This window comes from Mizuhopecten yessoensis, unplaced genomic scaffold (assembly GCF_002113885.1).
Source record: "Mizuhopecten yessoensis strain PY_sf001 unplaced genomic scaffold, ASM211388v2 scaffold10797, whole genome shotgun sequence".
Classification (NCBI taxonomy): Eukaryota; Metazoa; Mollusca; class Bivalvia; order Pectinida; family Pectinidae; genus Mizuhopecten; species Mizuhopecten yessoensis.
Window position 1 is genome coordinate 1603816 of NW_018408726.1, and position 16335 is coordinate 1620150.

Below are 16335 nucleotides of genomic sequence, written 5' to 3' on the forward strand. Positions count from 1 at the left end.
ACAAGATGTTTACAACATACTTCATCGTTGTTATTTGTATTGTTCATCAAATGTTCATCAAATATGTAATTGTAACAACTTTGGTATGCATGGTATGTTACAAAATCAGCTGACGTTACAAAAACGCATACACAGGTCCTATGGAGCTTTTACTCGCTTTCTTGTAGGTTCCCTATCATACCTCCCTGATTAAGTTGAGTCTTACATTTCTGGAAGTATGGTTCACTTAATAGCTACATGTCAACTGTTGTATGTTTTAGATGGATAAATTATTAAATAAAAAAAAATGTCTTTGTTATATTTTGTTTGTTTATCTCTGTCAGTTGACCTTTTGACCTTTGTCGTTTTGGTTTTGGTTTGTGTTTTATGTCCTAATAACAGTCATTTAAGGACATGCCAGGTTTTGGTGGTGGAGTTCCTGGAGAAAAACCTCCGACCAGGTACCTGGTGACTGCCCCACATATGCAGAAGTGTCAGACGCCTTAGCCACTTGGCCACTGTGGTCCCTGACCTTTGTCTACCTAGATCATGAATTCTTATCATTTTAGTATGCTCCCTGAGAAAAAAAGATGCCCTGCAGGGAAGGGAAAATGCCGTTTGATTTTGGGGTCCCTAGTGGAAAGGTCAATGCCACAATGGCTATAATTAAACTAAAATTCATGGAAAGTGTAAGAAAAACAAGTCAGATCTAAACCAAACTTGAATGCCTTATTCCACTTAGAAATAGGGTGATCCCAATGGAGTTTGATGATACTAAGTTAAATGTCAAGTTCGCAGTAGCTATACAATTTTTTTTTTTTAAAAATGTTGATTTCAGGATGGTATTTTGCTGGAACAAATACATCAGATCTAAACTTAGGTGGATGTTGCCCTTTTGGAAGATGAATATCGCAATTGAGTTCCAAGCCACTTACTAAGTGACAAATTAATATAAATAAATTAATTTCTGTAATGTGTTTGTTACTAGAATCTGAACTTTTCAGCGCAATGCTGGGATCATGTTGATTTAATTAAATTCTTCACTTGTAATGTGTATTGGCCTACCTATAGACAATAGTCCGTCCTCCTATGACCATCCTGGCTGTTGCGAGGACGTTAAAAACAAAGTAAAATTTAGACACTGGTCACCAGAACATTAAAGTAAAGAAACAACATTTACCCATACAAAAGGTTGTCAATCACCTGTACATACAGGTCATCTATCGCCTGTATATAAAAGTCAATAATCACCTGTACATAGAGGTCAATAATCACCTGTACATAAAGGTCAATAATTACCTGTACATAAAGGTCATCTATCACCTGTACATAAATGTCAGCTATCACCTGTACATAAAGGTCATCTATCACCTGTTTAGAAAGGTAAACTGTCACGTCGGCTATCACCTGTACATAAAGGTCATTTATCACCTGTACATATAGGTCAGCTATCATCTGTACATAAAGGTCAGCTATCACCTGTACATAAAGGCCAGCTATCATCTGTACACATAGGTCAGCTATCACCTGTACATAAAGGTCAGCTATCACCTGTACATAAAGGTCAGCTATCATCTGTACATAAAGGTCAGCTATCATCTGTACATAAAGGCCAGCCATCACCTGTACATAAAGGTCAGCTATCTCCTGTACATAAAGGCCAGCTATCACCTGTACATAAAGGTCAGCTATAACCTTTACATAAAGGTCAACTAATCATACTTGTACATTGAGGTCATCTATCACCTGTACATAAAGGTAATCTATAACCTTTACATAAAGTTCGATTATCACCTGTACAAAAAAGTTACCTTTATATATTAAAAGGTAATCTATCGCCTGGTTGAGAAGAGCATAATAAAACGAAAAAGTCTCCCCCACCTTCATACACACACACTTTTTTACGGGGACTTTAAATTCTTTATAAGGTAAGCAGTAGGCCTACCAACAGGTACTAGCTTCGTCTGAAAGTTTTGTTGATAGACGAGGCTAGTAGGCCTGCCTGTGGCCTATCGCTGTCAGGCAGAAGCTGTGACCACAGGTTTTTGAAATTCTGACTATAAAATGATATATATATATCATAAAAAATAAAGGTATACTGTAACTATTCTGTTTTACAGTAATAAACCCTATTGTTCATGATATAGATGTCTATATCTCAATTTACAGTCAGAATTTCAAACACATGTGTTGTGAGTTTTAAAAACGGTAACTGACACAGAAATCCGGAATTAGACTGGATTACCGGCCTTAGTTCATTTTCTTTCCACTAGGCTTCGCACTTTCGAGTTATAGAAACCTGGGGAACTTTCCACAGAAACGGAATCAGCATCTCTTGAAGTCATCGAGTGACTCAATACATGTCTGATTCTGTGTAGATTTCACAGATAGTACATCAGTTGGTGTCAGGTTTGTATCGTTAAAGTGCAGTGTGCGTTATATCATGTTTTGTGGTCTAGGCAGTGTATCATTCCAACCAAGTTACAACAGCTGACAACTGCACGTCGTTGAATTTTTTTTTTATTGCAAAAGTAAATAGAATCACGGAATTAGATTAGTTATCTAAGTCCGTGATAGAATCTACTTACCACGAATATAATTCAATGTCAAAATATCCCAAAAACAGTCTCAATCTCTTTTTATTGAAAAGATCACAAATAAATCAACTTCAGTTGAACTTCCTTTTTATTTAGGTCTAGGCTAATACAACTTACAAGCCTGTATAAAAGATGAAATGATCACCGTTGTAAGTCATAAAGTACATGTATTTAAAGAGATCCATTAAAATCAGTGTATTGAGTCATGTATGTAATTTTGATATATTGAACTTGAACTTTATGTACTCTGATGATACAGAATGTATTATGCTTAGTTTTTAAAAAGGAATTAATGGTGATGCCTTCTTAAAAAAATGTTTACTGACGTTATAAAATGTCTTAGCGTCTAGGCTACAGTAGTCTTTTAAAGTCTTTTGTATGAGCAATTATATTACTCTGTAGAGGAACTAGATTGGGTTGATCATCCGCTGCCAGGTAGCTTAATTTGTTGAGCATCCATCTTAAGTTGGAGGGTCCCAGGTTTGAACCTCTTTCTGGCTGTGCATTTTCCCCACTTCTGCTTCATTTGGCGCCCAACCAAATATACCCAAGGAAGGTGGTATAGGGTCTTGTGTGTCTACAGGGTCAAAGACTTTGTTAAAGGAAGGAGAAATATATCGGAACTAGACTTGGATGATCATCGGCAACGAGGTAGCTTAATTGGTAGAGTATCCGTCTAGAGTTTGGAGGGTCCCAGGTTCGAACCCCAGTCTGGCCATGTATTTCTCCGCACAAAAATATGCTACATTTGGCGCCCAACAAAATATGCCCACAAAAGTAGGTATAGGGTCTTGTGTGTCTTGTGGGTCAAAGACTTGGTTAAAAGGAGGGAGGAATGTAAAAGAACAAGACTGGGTCAATCATCAGCAACCAGCTGGTAGCTCAATGGTAGAGCGTCTGTCTAGAGTTTGGAGGGTCCCTGGAGGTTCGAACCCCAGACTGGCCATGCGTTTTTTCCTCTCCTGTAACAACTCTATGACTGGGTCCTTCCGTAACAGTACTGGCTGTAGGTCTATGGTTTTTCTCCGGGAACTCTGCTTTCCTCCACCACCAAAACCTGGCATGTCCTTAAATGACCATAGCTGTTAAAAGGACATAAAAAAATGAAAAAAATATACCATAACATGATCAAATCCTTTCGTATGGAAGAAGAAACATATTTAGTTTTGTCATAAATTAGCTTGACATATCATAAACATTAAAGTAGATCTACTTTAATTAGATTTCAATGTTTTGGCATGAAAGTCATTATGTAAAGATCATTTACTAACCTAGGCCACATAATTCTCGGATTTTAAATTTCTTTTAAACAGTATAGGCCAGGTCTATACTGTTTAAAAGAAATAACCAACACATTTTATAATGATTTGTGTGGCAACATCTTTTCAAGGATTTCTGTTAGATTGCAAGGGAATTAATTTGGACTTCAATTCAAGGAATCTTTGACGCCATTTCAATGAGACATATTGCAGAACATTCCAAAACAATATACTGGAACTGTGCAATATGTTTTGCTGGTACAGTGTGTTCTATCTGTCACCCTTTGATAAGGCATTTTCCGGGAGTTGTAAGATGTTAAATCGTCCATGATATTTTGATAATCATAAAGACTGAAAGACAGATTATATAAATAATGTACATGTTAACATATATAATGTAATGTAACAAGAATGGGAAATTAGTAGGAAATGCAGATGGAGATAGACAATACATATATATTTTACTGCAATAAATAATCAAATTATGATATCAAAGTTTTACTTTCTGAACAAACAATGTACAAATTAAACGTGTTGCAACGTTTCAAGTTTGACTGGTCCCTTTGTCAAGCTATGACTGAGTTTGGAAATATGTGATATCAAAATTCTACTTTCTAAACAAACAATCTACGTACTAAACGTGTCGCACAGTGTTATTGTGACACATTAAATATGTACATTGTTTGTTTAGAAAGTAGAACTTTGATATCACATATTTCCAAACTGATATATCTTATTGAAAATAAAATTATGCACTGTCCAGGTATTTTTGTACTTTTACAATACATATGATATAAGAGCTGGTTTGCAGACGGATGCCATGAATCCATTTCTGTCTTTTATTTGCAGTACACATGAATAACTAGCTAGGTCAGACGACCATCACAAGATCCTGACCGATGTTATTTATGTAAAAAATTCTTCACTATTGCCATCGTGTGTGGTGTCGAGTCGCGATGTACGAGGTGATCATACTAAAGGAAGGCTACAGTCGGAGTGAGGGACCAGGTGAGTTCATAAATATCACTCTGAAATATCCATGTCCTAATTGTAAAATATACAAGATGGCTGACAACTCCTCAGGAATGACATACCTGCCAACTCTCCCTGTTTTGGAGAGAGAAACCCCATTTTAATACCTAATATTGACCTTTTTCAGTCAGTGAACTTGTCAAATAATCTATACCTATATCATACAAGTTTGCCAACCCTCCCTATTTAGGAGGGAGACTCCCAATTTTGGACCCTTAAATTTAGTGTTTTCAACCAGTGAATTTGCTTAACTGTTCCTATATTATAAGATCTTATGATTTGTCTGAAAGAACAACTCAAACTTTGTCATTTTAAAGGGTTATTTTGTCTCTAGGGTGTGTGTACGTATACACATATTTTATTGATGTTTTAATTTTGAGCATGCAGAATCTCCCCCATGGAAATTAAAAAAAGCAAGTATGCTGTATTCCAAGGTCTAATGGTTTCATCTGAAAAAATAACAGCACAAAATATGTCATTTTAAAGACTTAAATTGCCTCGAGGGGTATAGGCACACATTTGTTTTATATCTCCTCCGCGGAAATTTTAAAAGGTTGGCAAATATAGAATCACAAGTTTTATTTTTGTCGAAATGGACTTACAGAATTTGGGACTATGTGCATGAAATACCTGTGAATGTAGCTATATATGGAGACTTCCAAGTGCTGAAGAGATTTTAAATTTTGCTATTGTGTTCTAGATCTATCTGTTTTCTCTCCTCAGGTCACCAAATAGCATGTGGTACCATCACTTTACTAAAAGGTCCAAAGCACATCATTGTAGATACTGGAAACCCGTGGGATAAAGACCTCATACTTAAAGGTGAAAATGTCTTGAAAAAGACTTTAAGATTACCGACATAACTTGTCTATGGTCAGCTGATATATATTATATCAAAACACTTACTGTTTATTCCACCTTTCTCATGAAATGGCTTTTTAGCCATGATTCGTTCATTAATCATTGTTTATATTCAATGAATATTCAACAGTGCAAATTTACCGGTAATAAATATTCAACAGTGACATATTTACCGGTAATGAATATTCAACAGTTTCTTTTGGGAAAAAGTGGAGCCGATAGAAGGTAGTGTTTGATAAGATAATTTGATTAAGTATAATCAGTATAAATATTTTTTTGGGAAAAAATTAATGAATTTTCTGTTTTTTGGTTTTTTTTTGGTTGTTTGATATTGGCTTGTACTTGATTTTATTACAAATATTCAATATAAATTTTATCTCAAATTATTTTAAGTGAATAATAGGTATTGGTACATTTTTATTGGAAAAAGGTGACATTCAAATAATTTAATTTCATCACTAGGTCTTGAAGACCATGGTATTCTGCCTTTTGAAGTTCAGTTCATTGTGGGCACTAGTGCTCTGTCTGATAAGGTTGGCAATTTGAACCTGTTTACTGGGGCTATCCAGATCATTAGTGGAAAAATCTATCACCGCGAGAACTACTATCTCCATGCATTTCACCAGGTAAAAGGCATGGGCTAAAGTCATATATGTGCAGTGGAACCGTCTCAGTCTCGATACTTTTTTTCATGTAAGACATTACCCAAATAAACAGTTTACTACACTTCATTCATCTAGGTCAAACATTTTACAACACGTGCAAAATTTGTATTTTTCTCATTAAATATTTCCCAATTTTTTTATTTTTGTGGAAAATTTGGATTGAATAGAAATGTTTTTGTATAAAATACAGCATGCACTTTCATTTTAGTTGCTAGATTATGTTTTTGTAAATTTTAGCAAATCTGTTAATTCTATATATGACAAAACTATCCTGATAACACTACATATAATCTTAGTCTCAAAAATGTATATTCAGCATGACACTTTCCACAGACATGACAAAATTAAACTGAATGAAATAAGTAAATGTAAGAGGTAACAAATACACCCACAACAGTATATATAATGGAAACCTGCTTCTGAAAGTTAAGTGTTCTTAAATCTGTTTATGAATTAAAGCGAGACTCCACTCTACATGATGACGATGTAGATATTTTTGTTGAAAATTGTTTTTACCCCGTTCAGCACAGTGCTTGGTGATTTTATATTTCATGGTCTTTAATGTCAGCTACTAGATACAAAACGTTGTAACTTGATGCTTATTTTGCGTTATATTAAATGTCTATTAATGTGCATGGTTTAGGAGTTACCCTGATTCCTCTTATTGTCCATAGGATACCATGCATGTGGACCATTTCTAATCATTTTTTGTCTCGCCGTCACAAAGTGGAAGCCAGACTTGGATGTTGCTCTTCCGGCGACGGCGTCACATTTTTGTGTTTAAGTTAGTTTCACTGAAAGTAGAAGTGCTAGACCAACCAAAATTGGACCATAGATGCATCTTAGGTAGTACATCTCAACCCATGCATCAAATGCTTGATGTGGCCTACCTTTCATGGTCCATTGACTTTGTCAGCATGTCAACTTTAGTTCCTGTTCAATAAGTGCCCTAAAAATGGTTGATTTCAACCAAGTTTGCTGGTGTGATAGGTGTATATTTACACATAATTAATGAGACTACTTAATTCTGATTGGGCCATTGGTCCCATTCAATAAATAACCTGAAAATCGTTTAATTTCAACCAAATTGGGTTGGGTATGTACATACATGTACGTAATGGCAAGTCTGTGACTAAGTTTGGTTGCCATTGTGATGTGAACATTTATGCATATTAATGAGGCTACCATTATCATTATCATTTTGACATGCTGTTAATATGTGAGGCAGAGACATAAAAAAACATCTACATCAAAAATCTTTTCAACTTAGTAAAAATATCAGACCATGGTAGGTGCGTTGGGATATCATGGAACTTGTACATTGAGGATAGAATTTCTATGATATCTCCACACACATTCTCAAACTCTTGTCTTGAAAGCTTGTCAACTTTACTGTTTTACATCAACGACATCATCCTGAAGGTGTCACAAAAAGAAAGAGCCTTTGATTTTGTCAGGGCCTTTTCCAGGGATGCAGAGAAAATGTATTTATTGGGGCAAACCATTGGGTTTCAAGGATGCATGTTACTTACTCATTGCCTACTGCGCTCGGTGGCGTTTAGGGCAGCAACGAAGTTCCTCCACACCAGTCGATCCTTTGCTAATCGCTAGATAGTTCCCCAGCTGTGATCCATGTCACTGAGCTCTGTTTCCACTGTGCGATGCCATGTGGTTTTGGGGCTGTTTCAACTGTGCGACGCCGTGTGGTTTTGGGGCTGTTTCCACTGTGCGACGCCGTGAAGTTTTTGGGCTGTTTCCACTGCGCGACGCCGTGTGGTTTTGGGGCTGTTTCCACTGTGAGACGCCGTGTGGTTTTGGGGCTGTTTCCACTGTGCGACGCCGTGTGGTTTTGGGGCTGTTTCCACTGTGCGACGCCGTGTGGTTTTGGGGCTGTTTCCACTGTGCGACGCCGTGTGGTTTTGGGGCTGTTTCCACTGTGCGACGCCGTGTGGTTTTGGGGCTGTTTCCACTGTGCGACGCCGTGTGGTTTTGGGGCTGTTTCCACTGTGCGACGCCATGTGGTTTTGGGGCTGTTTCCACTGTGCGACGCCATGTGGTTTTGGGGCTGTTTCCACTGTCCGACGCCATGTGGTTTTGGGTCTGTTTCCACTGCGACGCCATGTGGTTTTGGGGCTGTTTCCACTGTGCGATGCCATATGGTTTTAGGGCTGTTTCCACTGTGCGACGCCATGTGGTTTTGGGGCTGTTTCCAATGTGCGACGCCGTGTGGTTTTGGGGCTGTTTCCACTGTGCATCGCCATGTGGTTTTGGGGCTGTTTCCACTGTGCGACGCCGTGTGGTTTTGGGGCTGTTTCCACTGTGCGACGCCATGTGGTTTTGGGGCGACCTCTCTTCTCTACACACATGAACTACCTCATAATATTTTATTGAGCTAAAATTTTCATCTTTGTAAACTCTAACTGAAATTTTAGATGTCTGCCATACTTACTCTTAATATAATGAGCCTATAAGTATAGGAAGTGTGGTACGGTGGCCAACAGGTGTAGGGTAAGTTGTTAGCCATGTACATGTGTGCCATGGACTGTTTCAGGTCTAGAGAAGCATGGTACGTGCCCTGATAAGATTGAGTATGTAGTGTGCTCCCACGGCCACTCTGATCATGTCGGCAACCTCAACCTCTTTGTTCACGCCACTCACATCCTGTCACATGACGTATGTCATGGCGACGATTACACAAACCATGACTTTGACCTGGTACGTCATTACAAGTTATTCTACCTCCTCCTCCCTCAATTCTCCTCACACATGTACCTTCATTATCTGTGTAGCTTTCAAACACTTTTCTTCTTAATTTACTTCCTTCACGTATGTTAGTTTCATCTTTTCAAATTTTTTGAAAAAGAGAAGCATTCATTTTGTAGGTAATGAAGACATTTTTCTCAATCAGGCATAAAGATACACTTCACATATATGCAACCAAGATAACTATGTTCTATTTTTAACCAAAGACTAATTAATGCACTACAATACTGTAACCAGAGTTCACTTTACTTATAACTGCTACCTATTATAATGTACTTAAAAACTGTTTTACTTCTGTTGTCTGTTTGCTAAGTGTTTTGTATTGCAATTTCTGTGATTGAAATATTTTGTTGTTGTAGAGTTTAATGTTTTAAACTAACAAATCCTAGAAAAAAAACATCCTGATGATTGAGTAGCAGGATAAATAACAATGGTTTTAGAAATTATGTGGAATATGTTAATCAGTTAAACAAGATTTGTCTTTAAAATGTTCAAATCTTGGAATAAATATTTCTATCCAGTTGTGTTATAGCTGTGGGAACTGTAGCTCAAGCTCCCATTGATTTTATTTCACATGTATTATTAAAATAATATTAGATATTTTATGATGAAATTTTATATTTTTGTTAAAATTTCAAATAAAATATCTGAAATTTGAATAGAAGATTGATCATTCCCTGAGCCATGGTTCCTGCAGCTATGGGGCGAATCAGGTCCATTAATAAGATTACAGTCTATTTTTTTCAAATTCAGTTTTTTAAAAACAAACTGAAATTACAGTATTTTTGTGCATATTATCTGAGGGGGTTTATTTTGAAACCAAAGAACGATGTATATTTTTTTTTAAAGTTAATGATTATATGTATTACTGATTAAACTTTTACCATAGTGTTTCATTTATCTAACAAAGTTTGCTACAACTGATTTCAAGACGTGGTTGTGCATGGTCAATCTTCCTAAAGATTAATGATACATTAAACCAACAAAAAGTTTAAAATTATTTAATATCATAATGAAAACATGAAATTTGATGCCAAAAAGCATTGTAACATAATTTCTTGGCCAATAAAAAATAAGGAGAATACTATTTATAATTATCGGTCATTATATACTATCTACTACAGTATAAGGTAAATGTATAAAAGTAGATATTTATTACTGTGTTGTGCTCATTACAGGTATTGAAAGCATTGCGTTTGGTGATCATTATCTATCGAGTTTATCTATATTTACATTGATAAAACATCATAGTCAGAATGTTACTCCACAATGCTAACCTAAATAATTGCTATTGGACAGGGGATTCCATATGAAATTGACGATGATGTAGAAGTTGTACCGACTGCCGGCCATACAGGGTCAGATGTATCGGTGATTGTACGCAACACCAAACTGGGAACTGTGGCAATTACAGGTAAAAATTTACTGCTAGTTATCAAAAATCAACAATCGGGGAACTGTGGCGATTACAGGTAAAAATTTACTGTTAGTTATCAAGAATCACCAAACAGGGAACTGTGGGGATTACAGGTAAAAATTTACTGTTAGTTATCAAAAATCACCAAACAGGAAACTGTGGCGATTACAGGTAAAAATTTACTGTTAGTTATAAAAAAACAAACATTCTGGGAACTGTGGCGATTACAGGTAAAGATTTACTGTTAGTTATCAAAAATCACCAAACGGGGAACTCTGGTGTTGACGGGTAAAAATGTACTGTTAGTTATCAAAAATCACCAAACGAGGAACTGTGGTGTTGACAGGTAAAAATGTACTGTTAGTTATCAAAAATCACCAAACGGGGAACTGTGGCGTTTACAGGTAAAAATGTACTGTTAGTTATCAAAAATCACCAAACTGGGAACTGTAGCAATTAAAGGTAAAAACTTACTGCTAGTTATCAAAAAACAAACATTCTGGGAACTGTGGCGATTACAGGTAAAAATTTACTGTTAGTTATCAAAAATCACCAAACAGGGAACTGTGGCGATTACAGGTAAAAATTTACTGTTAGTAATCAAAAATCACCAAACGGGGAACTGTGGCAATTAAAGGTAAAAATGTACTGCTAGTTATCAAAAAACAACAACTGGGAACTGTGGCAATTACAGGTAAAAATGTACTGCTAGTTATCAAAAACAAACAAACCGTCACTGCTAGAACTTTATAAAGCAAATACCAAACTAGGAACTGTGACATTTACAGGTAAAACATTCTTGTTATCATGTTAATTCCTGTAGATAGATAATGACTACCAGGTAAGTCAAGTATTGGAAAAAACATATATAACATGCATTGTAAACATACTTATTTGAGTTGCTATCCAATTTCACCACTTTAACTTAACATCGTGTGTGCTAAACTACATAAGACTTGTAGCTCATATGCAGTTTGAACGCAATAATGAAAAACAGTATTTCAACATGGGAAAATAGCAAAAAAAATAGTGCATGGTTTGCTTATATTATCACATTCAATGTTATTATGTAACTATGTTCCAGAGATAATAGAATGACCTAATTGTACACATTCCAATAAGTAAGAAGTTCATGGTTATCAAACAAGGTTAACGTAATAAAAAATTGAACTTCACAATTACTGAACTGAGATCAGAAATTATAAGGTACAACTTGCCTCTGTATGAAAATAGTGGCTGACTGCATAGAAATCAGTGCTGGCTCAGGTATCTCACCCTGGGTTTTGCACATGTTTCTCAATTAGTATCTGAGTCAGTTAAAGAAGGCAATTAAAATTACTTTATTTTGAACTCAACAAAAACATCCTGGAATTAGTTGATGTGTTATTAAACTCAGTAATATTAAGTTATAAATTTTGTGCTAAATTTTGATGATTTTTTTTTTTTTTTTTTTTGGTAATTGAACTATGTGTTCTTTGCTATGTCAACTGGGAATAAAACAAAATTGGAAATGAAAATTTACAAAATATTTATTTGCAAGTTCATAGATATGTAGTTTGCAAGATTTTGTTTCATAATATCAACATAGTACATTACAATCTCTTAAAAGCTTAAGCAGTTTTCAATCACCTGTTTAAAGAAGAGTAACACAAATATGTCTGAAAATGTTTTATTATTATATATGTACCAAATCTTAATGTACAAAACTCCCATTTAAGCACACAGCACTGTACAGCTATTCTTTACAGTTGGAAATCATTGCATATGTTGTCGTTTATCTGTTATCCCCATTGCAGGTGACTTGTTCGAGTGCCAAGAAGATCTAGAGAATCCCAGTTTATGGCAGGACAATAGTGAAAAACCTGACATTCAGGAGCAAAACCGTATCAACATCCTTAAGATAGCAGACTTCATTGTGCCAGGCCATGGGAAAATGTTTAAAGTGCCCGAGGACTACAAGCGCCAGATGAGAGTTGTCATGTATTACGAGGAAGTACAGGCAACAATAGCGGGCGGGAAGTCCGAGTCGACGAAACTGGAATATGTTGTTATGGAAGACGACTAGAGGAAACTGTTATTATGGATGACGTTAGTTCATAGAGTGTTTAGTCTTTAACCCTTTCACCACTGTAGATCATAATGGACTCATCCAGATAAATGTGTGGTAGAGTTCACTAGTTACATAGGGGCGAAAGTGTTAAAAGAAGGTTAAAAATCTGGAATTATTTATTGCAATACAATGAAAAGCTCACTGATCAACAGTTGTATTTCTTGTTGAAAACGCTCTCAAGTTCAATATAGATGACAGTGTTCCCAGAAGCCCCTAAAAGAGGGTTTTTCACCCCCGAAACAGTTGATAGTACCCCCAGTTTTCAAGAATAGCCTTATATAACTAAGTATCTAGGGGCACAAAATCTTGAAAATGTATCAAATATACCTCAAATCTAAAATTCAGTGGGAACACTGGATGAATTTAATATTTTTTCACAGAATTATCCGTGTAAAGTTGGGATCCCTACCCCCGGTCCTGGGGTTGTAGAATTGTCATAGAAGGCTTCAGTCCATACAGTTGGATGAAAATATTTACTTCTCTTGAAAATCAGTACAAAGTTAGATTCAAAACATACAAGTATTGTAAAATCATGTTTGGATGTGCTACTGAAATAAAAGTTAAATTCTACATAGATCTAGATGCTGAAGGTTAGAAAATTTAATACCTATACTTTGTTGAGCCTTCTTTATTTGGACTCATTTGTAAAAATTTGAATTTGGAAATGGTTGATGCAGGATATTTATTGTAACACTGATAAATATATTTAACTGAATATACATTTTTGAATGTTTTGTTAAAACTTTCTTTGATTAATCTTGATTTTTTTTTTTTTTTTTTTTTTTTTTTAATTCTTGATACCACAGAACAAGAATGTATTGCATTAAATTTGATAGTGATATGTATGCATTTATTTTAAATTAATGAACAAAAACCCATTTACTTTAAGTTGCAGTTACGTGGTAAAAAGATATTAACGGGTATTGATTCATGATGGAAGGGAGGTAACTGCATTATAAACAATAAAAAAGGAAGATTTATAAAATTAAGGATGTTCTTTGGAAACTACATTTATACCTAATTTGAATTTCACCATTAAAATTATAATTTTGCCTTCATTGTGTTTTACAGTTTTGGTAAGGTCAAGGAAATGCATGGTAAAAAATGACAATCTGTTCAGGATTCTGTTACATTTACTTTATGCTGAATCTAGTCTTGCTAAGTCCCTGGGATAGAATAAATATTTACAGACATAATTTGAACAATAAAGCCATGTGTAGTTATTTTTGGAACAGTTCATTTCTCTATTTCCATGATTTTTACAATGTGTCATTGACGAAATGGAACATAAATTTGGGTTTAGTCATTTGTTTTATCGGACTTTAAAAACCTAGTCTTATGAATATATATATGTCTTGATCAGATTTGTCTCATGTTGAAGAATTAAAATGTTCAATGTTACAAACAGAATTTGTGTTTATTTTAAAAATTCTAACTCAAGAAAGTTATGTTTAAGTATTTTATTGAATAAATTCTTAAGTTTAATTTCCAGGTTCAATGATTAAATTAGGTTTAAGGAACTAGCGCGATCAGATAAATATGATAAATGTTCCTAGGTTTGGTGTATCTGGTTTATTCTGTATAAACCAACATATGAAAGAAAAGCTAGTTTTTCTCGGTGTCAACCATGATTTGACGTCTCGAATCAGGATGTTATTCTATGTAAGATGTTGGAGGCATTGTGGGGTTTTGCCATGATGACGGATACTGGATAAAGGGAGGTCATCATTTTAGCAATCTTGTTTGCTTGATTTTAAATAGTATTTTCAAGCTATTCTAAATGGTAATCCCTATGGTTTGTTTTATGCAAGCTTATTTTATCTTGAGATACATTTTAAATTTTTGTTTTGATTTAAAGTATTCCATAAAAATGTATGTGCCTCTAATTTTTTGTGATTTCTCAAAACCGTACTTAAATTTAGATTGATTAAAGAACCTTATGACATTACATCAATATGTCCAACACCGTCTTCAACACAACTTATGGCTTCATTGTTGTAGTGCATTATGAAAGTGAAGTTTACAAATGTATTGTTTGGACTACATTGGCCGATTTTTGATGCTGTGTGATTTATTGAAGCTATGCAATACAATATATATATATATGCTATTCCTAAAAAAAGTACCCTGTGCTCAGTCAAATTTTCAAGCACCTTGTGCCATGCTTGAAATATTGTTTGGGCTTGACCAAATATACCTGCATTTTATGGGTAGCTATATGAAATGTTGTCTTGAAATTTGAGTCACTTGCATTAATTTCAAATGTTTTTAAATCTATCAAAAAAAATAAGATAATAACCCTATGTAATGCTAAAACTAAAAAGAGACAATGTGACTAGATGTGAAATATGTCTATTTAATATATCAAGATTTTGCATCAAATTGCAGAATTTATGTCAAACTAGAATAATTTCAAAAACAGAATTTGTTATACATTGTATACTTTTTCATAAAGGTAATTCAACTGCAGAGTAGGTAGGTACAGTGCCTGTTATATATTTCATCCATATTTATAGGAATATTTTTTAAAGTGACTTCATATTTGAAAGTATTGTCGGAGTAATTCAAAAGAACACTGCAAAAATGTTTATATTAGGGAGTTCGAAATTTTCAGTGCTAACCTGGCTATGTTATATACATGTGTGTGTATATTCAATACCATGTTTGTTCAGTATTTAATGCTATATTTGTTACATCCATTGATCGCTTATGTATCAATAAATGTTGTTTTCCAAAAATACATATTTCATCATGTTTTGATTTATACAAAATATCTGAAAAACTCAAAGTAAATTGACCATGTATCGTGTACAACCTTTTCTACTGTTAATTTTGAGACAATGGGTATCTGTAGGCACACTGAAGTGATGGGTATAAAATAATAATAATTCATGGTTCTTGTATACCGTTTTATCTCAACCAAGTTAATAGGTCGTCTCAAAGTGGTTCACCAATTATTATGTTATGGATATAAGCCAAAAACTGTCTAACATGTGAGAGAAAGGACAGGTGTTGAGGCCCTAACAGGCCTAGACCTGCTCTTACTCTCACTTATTGGACAGTTTGAGGCTTACATCTAACTTAAAACATACTACCCTCTGAGTGTTTCCAATGCTGATTCAGGTAACAACTTTGGTGTTGACTGACCTATTTAACTTATTGGACAGTAAAATAACTTATTGGACTGTAAAATACCTTATTGTACTGTAAAATAACTTATTGGACTGTAAAATAACTTATTGGACAGTAAAATAACTTATTGGACAGTAAAATAACTTATTGGACTGTAAAATAACTTATTGGACAGTAAAATAACTTATTGGACTGTAAAGTACCTTATTGGACAGTAAAATACCTTATTGGACAGTAAAATAACTTATTGGACAGTAAAATACCTTATTGGACTGTAAAATAACTTATTGGACTATAAAATAACTTATTGGACTATAAAATAACTTATTGGACTATAAAATAACTTATTGGACACTAAAATAACTTATTGGACAGTAAAAGGTGAACCTATTGTCACACTCATGCATGATTTTGGAGTCTTTGAAGTGAACATGTGTTCATATATCACAATGTTCTTGACACTGGGGAGGTTATGTTTATAACTTTAGAATATATTTCTCAACTCCCTGGGGAGCATACA

General features: G+C 34.7%; 1 protein-coding gene across 2 annotated transcripts; it reads left to right on the top strand.

Moving 5' to 3' along the window:
* The first annotated feature begins 2255 nt into the window (after window positions 1–2255).
* On the top strand, window positions 2256–13445 carry LOC110462474 (metallo-beta-lactamase domain-containing protein 1-like). Of its 2 annotated transcripts, none has more exons than XM_021516433.1 (6): window positions 2256–2388; window positions 4685–4843; window positions 5591–5689; window positions 6191–6354; window positions 10456–10570; window positions 12370–13445. In XM_021516433.1, exons 2-6 carry the CDS (start codon window positions 4792–4794, stop codon window positions 12636–12638), a joined length of 699 nt encoding a protein of 232 aa, XP_021372108.1. In that variant the 5' UTR covers window positions 2256–2388; window positions 4685–4791; the 3' UTR covers window positions 12639–13445. The 2 variants fall into 2 exon arrangements, with proteins under 2 accessions (XP_021372108.1, XP_021372107.1); XM_021516432.1 differs by lacking the exon at window positions 6191–6354 and adding an exon at window positions 8945–9108 and having other exon boundaries at window positions 12370–13443.
* The last annotated feature ends 2890 nt before the right edge of the window (window positions 13446–16335 follow it).